Source organism: Poecilia reticulata, linkage group LG18, assembly GCF_000633615.1.
Source record: "Poecilia reticulata strain Guanapo linkage group LG18, Guppy_female_1.0+MT, whole genome shotgun sequence".
Classification (NCBI taxonomy): domain Eukaryota; kingdom Metazoa; phylum Chordata; class Actinopteri; order Cyprinodontiformes; family Poeciliidae; genus Poecilia; species Poecilia reticulata.
Genome location: NC_024348.1, coordinates 18732635 through 18753846, shown reverse-complemented (window position 1 = coordinate 18753846; position 21212 = coordinate 18732635). Strand labels below are relative to the sequence as shown.

Here is a 21212-nt window from a genome sequence, read left to right as displayed (position 1 = left end):
TCTAAAATTGCATAATAAGGCTCAAAAGAAAAATCTGCAGAATTTGCCAATTTTCTTACCCGATTAATCAGTTAATCGTTAGAGTAAGCAATTAATCGTTATTAAACTCTTGAATTAATGAAAACAAGAGTACTCAAACATCCACCCAAGGTTTTGCTTTAGGAATGTTGGTGGCTAATAAAGCTTGTGGTTTCTACGTCTCAACAGGACCTGACGATGGAGACGGAGCTGGAGGCTGTTAACGGTCGAAAGGTCCGGGCCATCGAGGTGTTTGCACACGCCCTGCGCTTCTTCAGAGAACATGCCCTGAAGGTAAGGCCCCCGTCGTCAAGCCAACGCGACGTCGCGCAGTCCGTCACCGTGTTTCTGGATCTAGGGAGCAGTGATACTCGGAGGTGACTGGAGGTTCTGTTTCAGGAGGTGAAGGACCAGTCGTCTTCGGTGCTGGAAGGAGAGGAGATCAGATGGGTGATCACCGTCCCAGCTGTTTGGAGACAACCGGCCAAGCAGTTCATGAGAGAGGCGGCGTACCTGGTAGGACACCCCAACACGTCTGATGTCGAAGCAAGCTCCTTCTCAGATTAAAAGAAAACATTGCCCTTGCGTGGGAAGGTTTCCCTCCACATCATGCTTCCAAACTAATTATCCTTCTAAAAGCAAACAGCTTGCATCCTCTGACCAAGTCTTTTTTTTTAAAGGGTACCTATTATGTGAAATTAACATTTTGCACATTTTTGAATTTCCATTTGGGTCTCAACTGCTTCTAAAAACAGCCAAACTGTGGTGTCTGGAAAATGTGCCATTTTAAAAACCTTTCAGTTAAGTCACATTCCACTGACTCTGCACTGTTACCTAGCAACCTCACTCAAGCCAAGCCCTGTTACCTAGCAACCTCAGTCAAGCCAAGCCCTGTTACCTAGCAACCTCAGTCAAGCCAAGCCCTGTTACCTAGCAACCTCAGTCAAGCCAAGCCCTGTTACCTAGCAACCCCAGTGGAATTCCAGCACGCTTGGTCAGCTGGTTTTACCATTGTATGCGTTGTACAATGGCTGCTGGAAAATACAAGAGTTTTGTTGTTGACTTGCCATCCAGAAACCACTTGCTGCATTCTTGTTGGTTGTGCAGAAGGCTCCAATTCTGCTTTTCAAAGATGTACGGTGGTATTATTGCGCATCTGTTTACAGCCATTTTCATCTGTGAGTGTAAACTTTGAGTTAGGGGCGTGGCCAGCAGCAGCTTATCTGGATTTAAAGTGGCAACAGGCCATAAAACAATTCAAAGTAGAACTGACAAGAATAAAATCTAATTATCTAAGAGGGATTTGGTTTAAAAAAATGTAACCCATAAACCTTTCTTAACCCGTTCAAAGAAGCATAATAGGTCGCCTTTTAGCTTTATATGAAAATATCCTGTTATAGATATTAATTGCTGAACTTTTTCTATTAATTTAAGGATTTTAGGAAGCCCAGTTCGTGTGTCAGAGAGAGAGACAGAGAATATGGAAGGAAAACATCAAGCTGGAAAGAAAGCTTGGGATAAAAGACAGATTAGCTTTCCCATGAAGGATTCTTTACACAGATTACAGAATGCATTTGGCTTTGTCTGTGATTGTATGTCACCCTATGAAAATACTCACACCCTTTCTTATTGTGTACGTGTTAGACCGACTTGTAGGAAGTGTGCATGCATGCACAGGAATGCATCAAGCAGAAGGTTCATGCAGCTCTGCACCTCTTTCTGTTAAAGTCATTGATGTCTCTAAGCTCCGCACACAGAATGAATCATTTATATTTTCTGCCACTTGCCTCCATCTCAGGTGAGTTCATGAAGAGTCAAATAGACACATACTCACACACACACTCTCACACACATGCTCTGCGCGGGCTCCTGGCGTAAGGCCTGTCGGGGCGTGGGTGCTTCCTGCTGGTGGTGATGTCATTAGGAGCGAACAATAAGGGAGACCGGCGTACAAACACAGGAAGTAGAGAGCAGACCCCCGCCCTACACAGACACACACTTATTGTTACAGCCCACTCAACCTTACGCCCCATAAAATCACGTTTAATACTTATACAAGTCGTTTAAATCCTTCATCCTAACAGATAATAAACAGTTCAGGTCAGGTTTGACCGTTTTTATCTTTAAATCTGTTTAGTGAGAAGGGATTCTTTAAGTGTCACCACTGTTTTTCTTTCTGCTGACCTCTGAAACTTCTCCTCTTTTGCATCCAAAGGTCAGTGTGAAGTACAAAGCTGTTTAGTTAACATTTTATCATGACCTGTAAGCGAGAAAGATAGTCAAAGAAAAATTATGTACACCCTATCATTCGGTAGATTGCAGAACTTCCTGTAGCAGCGATAATATAAAGCTTATCGGTCTTTTTGGGATCATTACTTTGTTGATGACCCAGTTTGGACAAAGAACCAGCTCATTTTGCACATTTTTATACTCCATTTGGGTCTCAGCTTCTTCTAAAAGCAGCCAAGTGATTAAAAAAAAAACAAACAAACACCCAACCGTTAATTTGCCAACAAGTTCATGTTTTTTTGGTGTCGGGAAAATGAGCCGTTTCAAAACCCTCTGTTTTGAAACGGCTGTAACGGCGCACTGCGTGCACACTGTGTGCGCACTGTGTGCGCCGTTACCTAGCAACCCCAACTGAGACCAGCCCCATTACCTAGCAACCCAAGCTGAGCTCCAGCATGTGTTTTGTTGTTGACTTTACCATCCACAAATAACTTGAGGCATTCTTGTTGGCTGTGCAGAAGGCTCTACTACTGCTTTTCAAAGATGATTCTCATCATCTAAAATTGATTTTGTGTAAAAAACTTTTTAGTGAAGATGTTTTGTATCACCCATAGAGCGATCGTGACCTATTCAAGGAAGCATAATAAGGCTACTGCGTCTCTGTACGCGCTGGTCTCTCAGTATACTGTACGTCTCTTCTGCGTCCTCCAGGCTGGACTGGTGCCTCCCGACTGTCCTGAGCAGCTCCTCATCGCCCTGGAGCCCGAGGCCGCCTCCATCTACTGCCGGAAACTCCGGCTGCACCAGGTGATCGACCTGAGCCTGCAGCCAATCACAAACGGCCTGGACCTGGACGGGACTCGGCCCTTCGACTCCAGCTTCAGACAAGGCAGGTGGAGCGGCACCCAGGAGTTTTCTTCATTAGCATAAGCATGAAACCTCACTGTTTGTTTTTGGAGAGAAACAAAGAGCCGGGCGGAAAGACGTGACCTCAGATGCGGCTCATGTTCTTGTGTGTGTGTGTGTGTGCGTGCGTGTGTGCGTGCGTGCGTGTGTGCGTGCGTGCGTGTGTGTGTGTGTATTTCGGGGAAGGTTATGTAAAGACAAACCACTTTGAACAGGGCATATGTTTCACGTAGAGCTGCCAGAGAAGCAGAAACGGATTCATGAGCTGAGGAAGAAAGAGGAGAAGAGCTGTGTTTAAACAGACCGCAGAATTCCCAGAAAGAGGAACCGCTCATCCGAAGGCTCCCTTTAATCAACGTTACACTCTGCCTGGGACGCTTTCTCTGGAGTTTAGTTAAATTTGCATCTAAAGGCAGTACTGTAGGACACATGATTAGATTATGTCATGTTAGATTTTTTTCTAAAACTCTTAAAAACACTAAGTATGTTATTTAAAAGCTTGACTTTCTTCTACATGTTTATTTTTCTAAATAACCACACATTGTGGGTTAAAATGAACAGCTTCAGCCTCTCTTAAACCTCAATGGAGGTTATTCGGGACTTTATATGATAGCTCAACTCCAAGTGGCTGATAATTAGGAAGTGGAAAGGAAACTCTACAGGCTTCACAGCATTTTGTGTGAGTGACATAATAACCCAGGACGCCGTTCATGCAAGAACTACTTTTACCTGCAGTGTTGGATGTTTAAAGAGGGATTCCTGGCTCCTTTAAAGAAATGCATCAAGAAAAATGCATGGCTGGTTTAAACCTTTTGGTTCAATACATTTATATGTTTATTTGTTTGCAACAGATCCATTTTTAATTTTAAAAACATTTTGCACATTTTTATATTTCCATTTTACCCCCAGTTGCTTCTAAAACCAGCTCAAGTGTTTAAAAAAAGAGCAATAAGTTAATGTTTTTGGTGTCTAAAAACCTCCTGAACATAGTTTCACAAACAAGGGATTCTGGTGTCCCGTAACCTAGTAACCCAAACCTTGTTACCTAGCAACCCAAGCTAAGCTCCAGCACATTTGGTCAGCTGGTTTGATCGCTGTAAGCGCTGTACAATGGCTGCTGGAAAAGACAAGTTTTTTGTAGTTGACTCACCATCCAGAAACCACTTGCTGCATTCTTGTTCCTTGTGCAGGAGGCTCTACTTCTGCTTTTCAAAGACGTACGGTTAAATAATTTCACCTCTGTTTGCAGCCATTTTTATCTGAGTGTAAACATTGGGTTAGAGGGGGCGTGGCCAACAGCAGCTTATCTGGATTTAAAGAGACAAGAGGCCATTAAACAGCTCAAAATAGAACTGACCAGAATAAAATCTGATTATCTAAGAATAATTTGGTGCAAAAAAAATGTAACCCATAAACCTTTCCTAACCTGTTCAAGGAAGCATAATAGATCACCTTTAAGCTTTATAGGAAAATATCATTTTATAAATATGAATTGCTGAACTTTTTCTATTAATTTGAAGCCCAGTTTGCGTGTCAGAGAGAGAGAAGGATTTTGTGCAAAAAACGTTTTATAGACCCAACATAACCTCTTCAAGGGAGCATAATAGTTCACCTTTAAAGGAGAACGTTTTGCATATTCAAGAGTAAAAAACTTTTCAGGCTTCAGCTGGATTCAAACTCTGCCTCTGTTTGCAGGACTAAAACACTTTTTAGGACCTAAAAGCACAATGTGAAACTCAGAGGGGGGGAAATCAGCAGTGCATAATTCAGCGGGCAAAGAACATGCCGTCCAGAATCCCCTGCAAAGGCCCACTTATACATATGCAGCCAGCGAGATGCACACAAAGAACATTCACACACTCTAAACACAGGATATTGTAATTGGAACAAGGTGCAGCGTGACTGTGATCTCACCCCCTCCTGGCCTGTCACTCTCCCTCTCCTTCACTCGCTTTCTGCTTTCTTTCGCTTTTTCTTTCAATCTCTCACTTTCTTTTCTCTCTGAGGTTGGTCCCATTCCCAGGACCAAAAGGACAAAAAAAAAAAGCAACCCCACACAAATACAGACACACAAACTTGGCATCACTGATCTGTTTTTTTCTTCTTCTTCTTCTTCTTCTCTTTCTTTCCTGCTACCTTTAGTATTCCTTCCACCTCATTTCATGTCCAAATTTAGCGCCTGGGAGTCGTAAAAACAAGCACATGTACATTTTCTCTTCTGCAGTTTCATGTAAATGGTTTCCAGACTTGCTTGTCGGTCATGAACAAAAACACACACATGAAATTGAAGCTTGCGTGATTTCGGTCGGCCTTCGTTCGGCTTCATTTACAAAGCACACACACTCGCTATCACACAGGCGGCTGTTTAAATAAATCTTTGCTTTCAAGACGCTGTTGCTCAACGGCTTCACAGTCATATAACATTAAACACAGAATATTTGTTTTGATTTCAACACCCCCCTCGTGCTTTTTAAGAAGTTTCTCATCTGCAGTTTCATCTGAGTTTCACACAAAGCAACTTGCATCACTTTCTCTGCATTCAATGTGTCTAAAAATTTTATAATATTGTACATCAAAGTAATTTGCCTCCATACATGTAGATACTGATTTGATTTGACTAATCAAAACACAAAACTGTTTTCTTGAAGTCCACTTTCCGTGGCTCTTTAGAGTCTAAAGGGCCACAGAAATAGTTACGGCGGACCAGATTTGGCCCACAGACCTTCAGTTTGCTGAAGCTTTTCCACAGTCTCATCCAAAAAAAAACACATATGGAGCTAAATAGGAGCCATAAAGTTTGTTCAAAAGAAAAACTATGAAAGAATAAAAAGGATTTGCAACTTTAAAAAATTAACCGAAAAAAAAACCCTGGCACTAAAAAAAAACTTAAATCTGAAAAGTAATTTTGAATTTTTTTTTCAGTTTCAAATATTTTATTTCAGTTTCTAACTTTTTTGTTAGGTTTCAAATCTTTTTAGTTTTTTTGAGCAAACGTTATAGCCCTGTTTCAGCTCCATAACTTTAACCCCCCCCCCCCTTTTTTTGTTACAAAAAACAAACCTGATTTAAACATTTTCAGGCTGGACGTTATTATTTATAGATTTTTCATGATTTGTTTAAACTATTTATTTACAGAATGCACTGGATGGACAACATGTAACTTAAATTATCTTTACAACTAAGAAATTAGGTTCAGAAGTTTGTTTATTCTGTATTGGCTCTGATCAACACATGGGATTATAGGGAGAGACTCAAATATTTGCATACACCCTGGCGACTGGATTCAAATACAACATAAAGACCTCAGAATGTCTCTTTCTGTCATTTTTCTAATCTTATTGTATGTATTTGATATATATTTAGTTTTTAAAACCACTGTAACTCACTTCTTGGTTGTATATCATCTTCCAACATGGCCGTCAGGAACGTCTCGTCTTCTCCAGCTGTGTGTTTGAGCGTACTCCGTTTTCACTGACCACCGCTTCGCTCTCTAACCCACCAGTCACCGAAGCAAACGGAAAAACTGAAACCTGAGCAACTTCATTTTCCAAAAACTCACCCTGTTGCCGTTTTACTTCCATTTTAAAGTTATTCGTTTGACTAACGAGCTTTTTGTCTTGGGCACTTGGAGCTTTACATGCAGACTGAAGCTGGCTGTGTTTATGTTTTTGACTGAGCTGCTTTCGTCTTAATTTCTTCAGTGATTATACTTTAAGTGTGTTTACACGGGGAAAGAGAAAAATGTTTGACAACCAGAAACGCAAAGCGAGGCTCTGGAAAGTGGTGATGACTCCTTCCAGCTGGAAAGAGTCCAGGCAACCAATAAAGTATCGTTATGTGATTCAAATAAAAGCATAACAGCAACAAATTGAATCCATATTTTGTACATTAAACTTCAAATCATTTTTGTTTTAATTTTTTCTACAATTATGAGACACAGGTTGGACATTTTGAGATAAAAAGGACCTTTTTTGCACTTTTTTATGATCTTTTAAGACCACCAACCTTGCGAACCAGAGTTTCTTATACACCAACACCCTCCTAATGGATGTAACAGAGCTCAAGTTGAACTAAACATAACTAAATGACACATTAAGGATGTTTAAACCAACGTCTAAACCTCAGATAAACTTGACGAGGAATTTCAGGAGTGCAGTAATATGTGTTATACCAAAACATACACCAGTTCCTCAAGTGAAAAAAGCCCTAAAACGAGTTATTTTATTTAAAATTTTAGAAACACAAGACCTTTAGTACAAGAACATTTAATAAAGAGGCAAAAAAAATCATAAAAGATGTTATGCTTAGAAGATTTAGGACACCAGTTGCATAAAGAAGTGTAATTTGTATCACTAAACTTCTCACAGTAACTGAATTTAATCAAATTTATCGATATTTAATGATACTCCTGTTGAACAAACATTTGGGAAAATAATAAAAATAACTGTGACAATCGGGACAGTTTAACAAAAAAACATCATGAATTAGAATTTATCATGACAACAGTAAATAAAATTTCTTATCACAATAAATGTATTACAATAAATGAAAAAAAAAACAAAACAATAAATGACGCCATAGTTTCTTACCCCACATCTTGACCTGTCACAATAATCAGTAAATCAATTAATTGCATGATAAAACTCAATTATTTCCATTGACATGCCTTATCTTTTATTTCTTTTTTTTCTCTGTTTCTATCAAAAACTGGATGATAAAAGTCTTCAGTTTGGTGCTTTGGGCTCAACTAGCCCTTTATTTGAAGGATAATTTTGTTTAAAAATACTTAAAAAATCATTTTATTTGTTTTGTTTATTTATTTTGGATATTTAAATGTCTTCCAGTGTTAAATGATCATTAGAATTAAATGTTTGTTGATCTTTTAGAATATGCTTTTGCATTATTATTTTGCCATTACCCTTATATCACTTAAAAATGGTCTCAAAACAACAATATCATCGTTTATAGCAATAACTTCTCCAGCAAAATTTGTTATCATGTCAGGCCTACCCAGATCGTGCAAAAAGATGTGGACTATCCCTTTAAGATATCTTGAAAACATCGTTTCCCATCTGAACTTGGTGAGAACGAGTTGTTGTTTTTAGGCCAGTTGTTGTTGTTCAGCTCATCAACTTTTCAACATCCAGCTTTTAAAAACCGTTTTTGTTTTGTTTTGTTCTGCAGCGAGGGAGCAGCTGAGGCGATCCAGACACAGCAGGACCTTCCTGGTGGAGAGTGGAACCGGGGAGCTGTGGTCCGAGCTGCAGACCGGTGAGTGTGTCTGACAGCCCGCCTCACATCCAACACACTGATGGCTTTGACCTTTACCCTCCGACATGCTGACTATGTTATGCAGAGATGTTCTGTGTGTGTGTGTGTGTGTGTGTGTTGAGGGGGAGGGGCTGCACTCTGGTGTGTTGAGTTTAGTTTATTTATTTTCCCCCTCCACCCCAGACAGAATCGATGTTTAAGAGTCCTTTCCAACAAACCTCATGCTCCGATTGGACAATATTCAGGATTTGCATCTCAGTGTTGGGTTTGATCATTTGAGTTTGATCGTTTCTGTGTCGAACCGTAACGACAATCTGACGAAACACGTGACCCCACTGACCTCTTCTGCTCTTTCTTGTCCAAACACACACACACACACACACACACACACACACACACACGCACGCACACAGGATGGACCCAGCCCGTGGGACTCTCTACCCCTGCGCTGCAAACCCACTGAGGCAGTTACACAAGAAACCTTCCTTTGTCCTCCTCTCTTGCAGTTTATTTGTTGTTTCTTTGCTGATCTAGTCATTTTATTCTCTGTGTTTTTATGTTTGGGTTGAGACCGAGTCCTTCACTTATCTCCACGCACATCATAAACGCTCTCAGACAAACAGCCGTTACTCAACCCTGAAGATGTTTATTGGTTTAGAGCCTTAAGGGAAAACAACGGACTCACCTTCAAAAAACAAATCACTCAGATTGATCTCTACTCTTGCCTTGAACTTTGTCACATGACAGCAACAAGCTTTAATGACAGAAAATACACTGCTCAAAAAAATAAAGGGAACACTTAAACATTTAAGTGAACACTCAAGTGTTCCCTTTATTTTTTTTTGAGCAGTATACATCAATTAAATCCATTAGCCTGCAATAAGAAATCAGTGAAATCTGTTGTAATACAGTAAATATGTCAAATATCACTATTTCTCTGCTAAATTAAAAGCTACTATTATAAAATTTATGGTTTATGATTAATTTATTTTTTATTTTTGGCCTTTTTTAGTGTTGAGAAAGTGTGATTTTGTTTAAGACGTTTCGGAAGAATCTCGATGTGTGATGAGTTAATAGCAGTTTTTGGGGGGGCATGAATATGTTTCCTAAAAACATATTTAATGAATCCAAAATTCATCATCAGAGAGGGAAAAAAAGATTTACTGTGAAAAAAATATATAAAAATATTCAGAAAAAACTGCTAAAATGATTATCAAATTAAAAAAAAAAATGTTATAGATCAAAATGTAAAAAAAAAAACAATGAGTAAAATACAAGCGCACACCACACTTTTCAGTGTAAAATAAAGTATAAATACATCAACTTTATCAGAAAAAGAATCTGTAAAAATTAAAAATATTTTCCTTCTTTTTAAAAATATTTTTAGTCATGCTCGACTGTGCTGTAATATGAACAATTGTGGAAAAGCTAAATGGACGTGAATACTTTTTTGAGGTGCTGTAAAAACTGAGATTATTGCTGCACATCCTAAAGAATAAGTTTATGACTGCAAGGCAAATGTAAGAATTTGGAAACCACTTTAAGACACTAAAGAGAGGAGATGAGAGTGAACACTTTCGCTCACTGCTTCCTGTCTGTAGGTGACAGGTACGTGGTTGCAGACTGCGGAGGAGGAACGGTGGACCTGACGGTTCATCAGATTGAGCAGCCGCAGGGAACACTGAAAGAGCTCTACAAAGCCTCAGGTACACAACTTCTCCATCCAGAAATGACAACGATTTTCGACACATTTCCAAACCTTCAGTGCGTCTTCCAGGCGGTCCGTACGGCGCGGTCGGGGTCGACCTGGCCTTCGAAGCCATGTTGTGCCAGATCTTCGGCAAGGACTTCATTCAGAGCTTTAAAGCCAAGCGGCCGGCGGCCTGGGTGGACCTCATGATTGCGTTCGAAGCCAGGAAACGAACCGCGTCGCCAGGAAGAGCAAACGCCCTGAATATCTCCCTGCCCTTCTCTTTCATCGACTTCTACAAGAGACACAAAGGGCAGAGTGTGGAGGCCGCCCTGAGGAGGAGCAAGTGAGTGGGACCGATGGGTGGAAGTCTGAGGCTGTGGCCTGTTGTTGTGTCTGTAAAAGTCAACAAGAATCTGTTTTTGTCTGTGTTAGCATGAACATTGTGAAGTGGTCGTCTCAGGGAATGCTGCGGCTGACCCAGGAAGCAATGAATGAACTCTTCCAGCCCACCATCAGCAACATAGTCAGACATATAGGTGAGGAAGACGTGGACGACATTCAGACACTGTCCATGTACAGAAAGTAAGAGGCGCTATCTTTGACTTGTTACTTTCCACATCTAAGCCATCATGTCTTCATCCAGAAACTTCCTGGTGGCTTAGAACAACAATCAGGAAATGCTACTGGTTTTCTTAACTCCAACTAGATTGTGAAATGGTTGGGTGAAATATCTATTGACTGTTTTCTACTCGTTTCAGTGGAACACATTTCTTTCATAACATTTTCAGTCATTGTTTACCTCTAGGTTTACCACATCTGGTTTGTTCTGGTGCAGAATTATGGTGCATGTGGCACAAATCGGATTTTTGATTTGTGCCACTGTGAAAAGATAGAAATTGGGCCATTTAAACTGCTGTGACACATGGGGGGGAAAAGAATTGGTCGCATTTGCCTGCTGCGTGAACACTGCTTTAGTCCTGTGCCCAAAGAGTCAGAAAAGTAGCGCTACGTCACTAGTGTAGATTTTGGGGTAGTTCTTGTCATATTAGCTTGGCTATCGTAGGTTTCTGATGCTGTTAGAAACCTACAATACTTTCAACCTTTGGTAGATTTGCAGTACACAGATTTGCTGACATGAGAGGTCAGGAAAAGTTTTTTTTTTATCAATGATGTTTAGGGAATAGAATACCAGGCTTGTACCCAGTGGGAAAGTAATCAGTAGATGAAATTCTTCAAAAACAGCAACTCTGTAATGATTGTTTTCTTTTCTCTAACAGAGGAGTTGATGGGGAAGCCGGAAGTGCGCTGCGTGCGCTTCCTGTTCCTGGTTGGTGGTTTTGCAGAGTCGCCGATGTTGCAGAAAGCCGTCCAGAAGGCACTGGGAAGGACCTGCCGGATCATCATCCCCCATGATGTCGGCCTCACCATCCTGAAGGGTGCCGTTCTCTTCGGACTGGATCCCACTGTGGTAAAGCACCAGGGATTCCAGTTAGCATCAGAGTGGCTAACTGTCGATCTAATGGCTTCTCCCTCTCTCGCAGGTCAGAGTGCGACGTTGCCCTGTGACCTACGGGGTCGGCGTCCTGAACCGGTTCGTTGAGGGACGGCACCCTCGGGATAAACTCCTCATCAAAGATGGCCGCGAGTGGTGCACGGACATCTTCGACCGCTTCGTCTCCATCGACCAGTCTGTGGCGCTGGGAGAGGTCGTTCGACGAAGCTACACGCCCGCTCGGGTGGGCCAGCGGAAGATCATCATCAACATCTATTGCAGCGCCACAGATGACGTCACCTACATCTCCGACCCCGGCGTCCGGAAGTGCGGGACAATTACCTTAGACTTACCGGAACCATTGGTGCCACCTGGTGCCGTGGGAGGAGCAGAAGCAGGAGCGGTGGTGGCAGGCCCAGAAAGGAGAGAGATCAGAGCCACCATGCAGTTTGGAGATACGGAGATCAAAGTCACCGCTATTGACGTCATGTCTAACAGGTCCGTCCGGGCTTCCATAGACTTCCTGTCCAACTGAGGTGGAGTAGCTTGAAGAGACTTGAAAACAACCAAAACTGATTTAATTCAGACATTATGGATCTTGATCTTCAATCAACATTAAATATTTTCTCAAACTCTCCCTGAGTTTATCCATCCAGCCCTCCAGAGAAGATTTGATTGCTGTGCATTTTTTGCATAGAAACTCTACAAAGAAACAAAAACACTCTTTGACACAAGATGCTGGAACAAACTTACCCTTCAGTATAAGGATTTCAAGCTAAGACTGAATTACCTAAAGACCTCATAAAGTATACTACCTAGAGTGAGAATCACTCTTGTTTATTTTATCCTAATATGATACTCAATACCTCATTTAAATTGAATCATGAAACCTGTTTGGACTCGTATTGTTTCTCTAACAAGGTAGTGCTCCATCTAGTGGTAAGATGACATAACTACAAGCTGGAAAAGAACAGTAAGGATTGTGGCATTATAACATTTTGAATCTTTTACAGTGTCATATGAGTGCTACTGTGTTGAACATATTTACTCAGACTTGATTTGTTTAAACCGAATGTAAGCAGTAAAAAAAAAAGTCTTAAAACGTTTCCATGTTTTGCAACATAATAAGAAAGTTTTACCATTGGACATCCCTTGAACGTTGGTCTGCTAACGTTTGCAAAATGTCAGAATGAAACACGATGGACGAACGTTGGCTGGAGGCCGAACTTTTACTGAGCGTCCGCAGACAACGTTCTACGTCACGGAGACGTTCAGACAACGTCAGAGATACAAAAATGGCAATTTTGTATTAAAAAAAACAGTGATCACTATAAGGGTTTAAAAGAAACAAAAAATTATTTAAAAAATCACAGCAAAAAAAAAATTAATTAAAAATCTAAGTTTGGCTAACGTCCGAACATTCGACATTGAACGTTAGCTTCTTTAGCTAGGTCATTGGGTCAAAAACAAAGCTTAAATGTAAGATGACTAAGCTGTTTCTTGTAGTTGATGACCAGGTTTTCATATATATCAAAAGGGATTTTAGGCCATTTCTCGGTGCAGAAACTCTTTCGCTCATGTTTTCTGTAGGTTTGGGATATGTAGCCTGGCTTAGCCTGTCCATGACAAAAACGATTCTTTTTTTAGCCACTATGCTGGAAAAGCCATTCATTTTCAGAAAATGGCAATTCTTTGAGCTTAAACTCCAGTTAAAGATTAATCAGTTACTAAATTAAATTTAAATCAATTCGTTACAATCATTGCGATTAATCATTTTAGCCCAAATACTGTGAGCAGCTTTCCAAGCCATGACGTCATTTTGCAAATACGTTTAGGCCAAGTAATCTTGGAGTATCTGAACTCCTGAATTTGAAGAGTAAAATAACTTTAACTCCTACTTTAGGTCAGACAGCAAGGACAGAAAATGTGTCTTTTTCTGGTGCATTTAAACATCTTTCATTTATATGGTTCTGAGGAAGCTTGGGGTCTAAAGGAAAACTTATTGTGACCAGAACCACCTCAGTCGACTACATTAAATAAGGGGAAGACATCATTTTATACCTAAGCAGCTCATCATTTAAAATACTAATACTACTAAAATAATCGTGTAGTGTTTTTAAAACCACTTTGAACATAAACACCAGGAATAAGCGTTTGATTTCAGCTGTGAATTTATTGATAACAATGGTCCAATAAATAGCTTCACATAGATGGTTTCAGAACTGCTCAACATCCTTTCAGTGCTTTTTTCACCCCCCACATCAAACAACAGCTTTTCTTATTAACAAAACGAGGCTAAAGGTTACAGACATCATCAGGTCACAGAGAAAAGACCAGCCTGTTTCTGTAAAAAAAAAAAAAAAATTTAAAAAGCTGCTGTCATTCTGCTTGTACTGGCTACAGGAAGAGAATATGAAATGCTTTAGTTGGCTGGTCAGAAACTACAAGACAAGAGAGGAGAGATTTTAATTTTTTTTTAGCAGAATGTCCAAAGAATCTGGGTTGAAAACATTGAAAATCTCCCCCAGAAACTAAAGCAGCATCCAGAAATTCTTCCTCCTGCATCTGCGTTTGGATTATTTTTTTCAGTTGATGGGTTTAGTTAGTGAGCGTGGGGTCTGCCGCGGCCTCTGCCCCTGCCACCTGGAGGTCCGTCTACGCTGCTGCGGGGGTTCTTGATCGTCTCGTCCACCGACAGGATGAGGCAGGCGGCCTCAGACGCCGCCGTCAGGGCGTTGATCTTCACGATGGACGGCTCCCAGACGCAGGCGATGAAGTTGTCGGCGATGTCCTCACTGGTGATGTCCACGCCAAACCAGAGGCCGCCCTGCAGTGACAGAAAAATGAATACAGCTGGAGGAAAAGCCCTAGAAATACATATTTTGAGGGTGTTTTCTACAACAGTGTTGGGGCTATACCAAGAAAAAATAAATAAAGTCATACAATGACAAAAAATTCATAATATTACAAGAAGTAGTATGAGAATAAAGTCATAGTATTACAAGAATAAAGACATAAAATTACGAGAAGTCATACAACAAAATTTAAATAAGAATAAACTCGTATGACATTGAAGTCATAATAGTATGAGAATAAAATTGCAATAGGATGACTTTCTTCTCATATTATTTAAACTTTATTCCTGTATGACTCCATTCTCGTATTTCTTTAATTTTCTTAGTGTGACCCAAATACTTTGTTGTAATTTTCATAACTGATAGTCTTGTAAACTCAGTTTAATTGGGGATCAAAATTGCGACATTTGCTACATTCTCAGTTGGTGCAGTTCACGTTCACACTGCTCTTTGTCAAACAAACCAAACTAATTGAAAAAACTGTTCCCCTCCTCACCTGTGGTGGCACTGCACCAAAAACTACTGAAGGAAAAGACAGAAATATCTGCAGAAGACGCTGGTTACCGTTGACTCTTCATGAAATGTAAACAAATGGTGTCAGATTACAGCGGTTGTGGGATTTCTCTTTTGTCTTTGCTAAAAGACCACGGCCCGTCTCGCCCTCTTAGCGGGCTTGTTTTGATTGTATTTACCCATAATGCCTTGTGCTTTAGTCATTTCCTCCTTCAGGAGCGGTCTCCAGTCCACTTGGTATTTTACATATCAAACTGCGCCACAGTTCACTTGAACTGAACTCAAGGTTTTTAAATAGACCGCTTAGTTTTTTCGGTCAACGGAGTTCAATTACGCATTCACACCTCCACAAATGAACTGGACTTTCCAGAAAAACAAACAAGAGTTTGATTAAAGCGGACTAAACAAGCCTGGGGTGAATTCAGTCTTAAAGCTTCGTTTCCTACCTGCGCGTGCTTTGCTCGCAGCTTGTTGAGGATGTTGGTGGCGTCGAAGCCGGCGTTGTCGCACAGCTGTCGGGGGATGACCTCCAGGGCCTTGGCGTACGCTCCGATCAGCAGCTGCTGCTTCCCGGGAATGGTTCTGGAGTAATCCCGGAGGTACTTGGACAGCTCCATCTCTATGGCTCCTCCGCCTGCGACGATGGAGTCATTCTGGAAAGAGGCGACACGCTCATCTACATCTGGATTCAGTCAGATTATGAGGATATTGCTGCAGCTCTTCACCAGCTTTTCACATCTAGAGTAACTTATTTGCTAAACATCTCATACGGAGGAATAAAGAGGTCTGAACATGAAAGCACAACACACTTTTCAGACATTGGTCAGCATTGGAAACCATTAAAAGGAGTTATTTAGTCTCTGTAAACAATATTTCTCTTCAAGAAAAGGTTTAGTTGAGACCAAAGCATCAGACTAGAGACTTTAGTCATCCTGTTTTTGGTAGAAAGAGAAAAACAATAAATGATGCAAATGGAAATTATAGAGCTCGTTTTAATTTAACATGCTATCAAGTGATTAATTGCGACAGGCCTGGAAGTACCAGACATGATTTTTGCAGCAGGTAAACAACCTCCTGGTCTCTAAAGTGAACCACTACCAGTCACAGACGAGCTCAAAAGTGAGAACCGAACCTTGATGGCTCTGCGGACGATCATGATGGCGTCGTGCAGCGATCGCTCCGTCTCCTCTGTGAACTGCTCCGCTCCGCCTCTCAGGATGATGGTGCACGTCTTCGCCTTCGGGCAGCCCTTAAAGAAGTTGTACCTGCGGATAAAAAGAAGAAATGTTACCCAGGTCGCCACTTCCTTACAGAACATTTCTAGGACCAAGTCCTTCATCTCAATGACAAACCACCAGCAGGAAGTCTCTCTCACCTCTCTCCTCCCACCTGCACCTCCTCAAACAGCTCGCACTGCCCCAGAACGTCTTCCGTCAGCGCGCTGACCGACGTCTGGATGGATCCTCCACAGGCCTGCAACACAAACCAGTTAGAGATCCTTCGGTTCAGACCAGTCCGGTTCAATCTGCCCAGTCTCACCATCATGGTCCTCTTGAGGTCCTCCTCTTGGACCCTGCCGGCACAGAACAGGTCTCTGTCGGCAAAGTACTGCGTGGCCACGTCCCCAATGGGCAACTTGGACAGAACCACCTTGGCTCCTGATTGGTAGATCTTCTCCAGCTTGTCGTACAGGATGTTCCACTCTGCATCCACGATGGCCTGGTAGTCCTGTGAGGGGGAAACGTTGGAGACGTCATGAGAAAGACCAAAACGAAAAAGTGATTTAAAGAGTTTAATTTTGAGACGAAGGCCGACCTCCACTGATTTCACGCGGACTTCAGCGTTGTCCTTCTCGGCCTTCAGCTCCAGCTCCACGTTGAGCAGCGCAATCTTTGGGTTCTCGTAGCGTTTGGGCTGCATCTCGAAGCCGGCGTAGGAGAACGTCTTCTTGAACGCAACACCAGTGACCAGCTGGGAATCCTGAGCAGAGAATTTCATCCAGAATTTAATTTCACAACTAACATTTAATCCAGGGTTCGCACATTTATCCCATAAGATTCAAAGACCTTTCAAAAATGTTCAAGGTAAGTTTTTAAAACTTGTCCAGCACCACACACTGGAAGTAAAAACAAAACAAAAAAACAAAACAAAAACAAAAGTAAACTTCAATTCACAATTATGATAATTATGATGACTGTGAACCTCTGGAGATGACGATGCAAAAAAAGATTTTACATAAAATCAAGAATCAAAAACAGTGTCTTCAGTCAGAGGCTTCGTCAAATTCGCTGTGACACAGACTTCTACAGGACATCTTTCCTGCCCACAGCCAGGAAAGATGGCTGTGGGCAGACTGATGAAACTTAAATTAATTTAATATACAACATTTAATTTCCTTTGGAATTAGTAAAGTATTAACTGAACAACATCATTTATTATTGTAATTGTTAACATCTTGTTGTAGTATCTACATTCTGCAGCAGGGACAAAGTGAACTAAAATTTAATATTTTGAACATTTTCTCTCAAACATCTAAACCTGACTGGTCTGAGAACAAAACATTATTTAACAACAAAACCCCTCATTTCAATCATGTTCAACATATAAAATATAAGAAAACCTTTATTTCAATTATACAGATCAATAATGAGTCATTAGGAATAATAAACACTCATTATATTGAAAGAATTCTAACAAACCGTGTTAAGGTAAATTACCTTCCTAATCAAATTAAATGCTTAAACACAATAAACAAAAAAAGCTACAAAAAATATCTAAAGAAAAACAACTTCATTCTGTTTTGTGGCATTTAGCACAATAGATATAATTTTGGTAATTGTAACTAAGCTGAAACAAGAGAAGTTTGGTCTGATTTAACTTTAGACATTAAAAAAGAAGTTTTTTAGACACATGAAAACATCTGGTTTCAACTGTAAATGTTTACAAAATTTATCTTTTTAATCAGACATTATATCGCACTTTATTATGAAACAATATGGTTTCAATATTAATCCCTTTCCAAACCTTGAAAACACCTAAATGAAATTCAAGCATTTTCAAGGATTTCAAGCAGCGATAAGGACCCTGACACCTGAAACTGAACGGTGAGCACCAACCTCCAAAGCGCCTCCCTGCACCTTCTTGATGCCGATCATCTTGAGAGACAGCAGCTCGTCCAGAGACATGACGGCGTCCACCACCATCTTGGAGAAGAAGCCCTTCTCACCGGCGATCAGCTTGGAGTTCAGCGCTGTGGCGGCACATTTCTCCAGCAGCTGCCTCTGCTCCCTGAGAAAGTTTATCAAACATTTACAACTCAACCAAACAGGAGAAGGTGATTTGATGAGTTTAAAAGCCATTAATACGGTTTCTGCAGGTGTCAAGACATTTTTAAAAACCATTATGAATGACATGTAAGATCTGTATCATAACTGAAACATGCAAAAGAAAAGTAGTACCAAGGTTTTATTGCACAGAACGAATGTAATATTGCATAGACGTGAACCAGCGTCAAAGATAAACACAAAAAGTCATCTCTCTAGCAACAGTATATTAGCAGCTAGTTAGCCTCAAAAGCCTCGAGTCATAGAACACAATGAAGATGTCTGCAGGTGACTCAAACTTTTGCCTGATGGAAAAGTCTCAAGAAAAATAAAGTATATCCACTACACAAGAGTAAATAAAAAAATTAAGACTAATTAAAGACTTTTTTTAAGGCCAACTTGCAGGCTTTTGAATTAATTTCAGACATTTTGAAGCCATAATTTTAGATACATGAATTTAAGACTTTTTAAGGATGTGAGGACATAATAAAGCTAGCTGGCTAGCAATGGTATATTAGCAGCTAGGAGCAGTAGCCTCAACTGCCTAGCATCACAGAAAGAAGTGGATACCTACTCAATATTTTACAAAAGACCCACATAAAATAAATGAGATTAAATAGTTCTGCCACAACAAAACGTAAGAACATTTTTTTCAATGAATTTAAGACTTTTTTTGAGGGCTAATTTTTGATCTATGAATATAATTGATCCACAGACGTCATGTTTAAAAACTCACTGTTTGTCGTCTTTCTTCACAGAGACGGCGATCTCCTTGATCTTGCTGACGGCGAGGTTGGTGGCGGAGCGGAACGCTCTGATGATGGTCTGAGGGTGGAGGCCCTCCTCCACATACGGCTTCAGCTGCTTCAGGAACTCGGAGGCGAGGAGGGTGACGGATGTGGTGCCGTCTCCAACCTGGAGGAGGATTCAGCGGAAACAGAAACATTTAACTTCGTCCAGCTTTAAATGTGAAATCTGTCAACCTGGAACTCACCTCGGCATCCTGGGAGCGGGCGATGTCTACCAGCGTCTTGGCTGCAGGATGAACCACATCCAGAAGTTTCAGGATGGTGGCGCCGTCGTTGGAGATCGTGGCTTTACCTGGAAGAACAAACACATTTAAAAAGCAATAATAAAACGACAAGAGACTGAGCCAAAATAACTAATTTCATCTTTTCTCACCTCTTCCATCCACCATCAGCTTGTCCATCCCCCGGGGCCCAAGGGTGGTCCTGACAGCCTCAGCAATCACCTGCAGGATGAAACATCACCTCTATGATTACGAAGGAAGCCATTTTAAATCTCACATTACTTTAATAGTTTCTTTTGACACCTAAAACTCAGTTCCAAACACAATTAGTGAATGGAAGCAGTTGAAAATCCCACTAACACATTTTCTTGTTTTTCTGAGAGCGACTTAAGAGACCTAAGCTTGATTAAACCTTTCACAAATAAACTATATTGATGTCACTGAGGCTAATACACAGACAGCAGGCAGGATGTTTTATCAGATAACTTGTTTGATTTAACTAAATTTTTATAGATTTGAAAATGTTGGTGAAACAACATCAGTTATTGATTCAATGTTTCAGAAAGATTCTTTAGAGCAGAATTAACTACACACTGTCTGAATGCATCACTTAATTTATACCAAATAGAAGCAATTTATGGAGTTTTCAGCATCATGTTACGAAAAGATTTTATGCTTTTAAAGTGGTAAAAACTCTTCATCATAGTATTATGCCAAAATTTAAAGTTAGTTTAATGAGAGAAAGATTTTTGGGGTAGAGCGCTTAGGTTGCTGCACATTGCCGGCCAGCAAACTTAAAGGATTCCTACATTTCCCTCATTTAATTAAAAGGGAAAAAAAACCCCTGTAAAAACGACTTTAATTCTGTTGTTTCAACTGCAGTCGGCATAATTACTACCAGCAAAAACCACTATTAGCTCATGAGGTCATTTTTTTGTGTATGTAAATGCATTAATACATTTACTCAAGCCTACCAACTCATGTCTACCTGGACTGTTGTCATACATTAATAAATAACAATAAGCTGCTACATTTCTTAAATAATGAACAGAACAGGTGAAGCCTTCCACTCACCTGGCAGGCATTGATGTTGCTGATGAGCTGGGGAATGCCCTGGGATGTGTCTGTCCCCTCCTTCAGCAGGATAACGGGTGTGGGCTGCAGGAAAGAAAGCGAGAAAATCAATTATCAGACAACTGACAACATAAAACTGGGAAAGAAGGGTGTTGAGTATAACTCATGTGATGCAGCTGATTGCGTTTAAAAGCTTTCCTGTCTGTTCATAACATTTACAGTTATATAAACACCAACTGGTTCCTTTGATAATTAGATTTGATCAAGCGTACAACATAAATATGCCTTACAAAGGCAATCAAACAAAAGGGGGAACTCCTACGTAGAGCATCTTAAATCAAAGAATCAGATGTAAAGTTCAAAAAGAACTAAACAAATGCAAAATATTAAAACTAAACGTTCCACAATGTGAAAAACTTGCAAAACGTGAGACAAACTGTGTTCGGTTATATTTCTAAACCCGTTTATTTGCAACAAGCTAACGGACATCGCCGTTCGCATCACATACATTGATTGCAGGATGCTAACACCTTCGGGGCTAACAAAAACATCTAAATTGAAGTAATTTCAATAAAATAGTAGCTTTGCAGCACATCTGATTGTCAGTCACATCTATTCAGAACACCTCCGATGTTAATGATGGCTGATAAATTAAAGGATGGGCACGGATTATACGTTGATTTCGGGGCTTCAATGCTAACTCACTCACCATCATCTTAGCAGTTCTTTCGAGAAGCTTTCACCGGCATCCGATCCCACAATGCTTTGCGACAGTTACGCTTGTTTGGGGCTGCGTTCAAGAGCAACG

The 21212-nt window shown here is 40.6% G+C and overlaps 2 protein-coding genes across 4 annotated transcripts in view; one reads left to right on the top strand and one right to left on the bottom strand.

The window, feature by feature from the left end:
• Positions 1-13973, top strand: part of hspa12b (heat shock protein 12B) — a 22496-nt gene extending 8523 nt beyond the window's left edge. For all 3 annotated transcript variants that reach the window (XM_008435939.2, XM_008435941.1, XM_008435942.2), the window contains exons 7-15: positions 208-312; positions 418-534; positions 2959-3136; positions 8338-8424; positions 10026-10130; positions 10202-10460; positions 10550-10653; positions 11395-11585; positions 11659-13973. In XM_008435939.2, coding sequence (XP_008434161.1) covers positions 208-312; positions 418-534; positions 2959-3136; positions 8338-8424; positions 10026-10130; positions 10202-10460; positions 10550-10653; positions 11395-11585; positions 11659-12144 — 1632 coding nt within the window. In that variant the 3' untranslated portion in view covers positions 12145-13973. The remainder of the gene's footprint in view (positions 1-207; positions 313-417; positions 535-2958; positions 3137-8337; positions 8425-10025; positions 10131-10201; positions 10461-10549; positions 10654-11394; positions 11586-11658) is intronic.
• cct7 (chaperonin containing TCP1, subunit 7 (eta)) lies at positions 13763-21212 on the bottom strand. Its single transcript, XM_008435944.1, has 12 exons — positions 21114-21212; positions 20405-20488; positions 19483-19552; positions 19295-19401; positions 19037-19215; positions 18094-18265; positions 16793-16957; positions 16517-16705; positions 16353-16450; positions 16110-16242; positions 15424-15630; positions 13763-14436 (listed from the first exon to the last, which is right to left on the bottom strand). The coding sequence occupies exons 1-12, from the start codon at positions 21117-21119 to the stop codon at positions 14212-14214; spliced, it is 1635 nt and encodes a 544-aa protein (XP_008434166.1). The 5' UTR covers positions 21120-21212; the 3' UTR covers positions 13763-14211.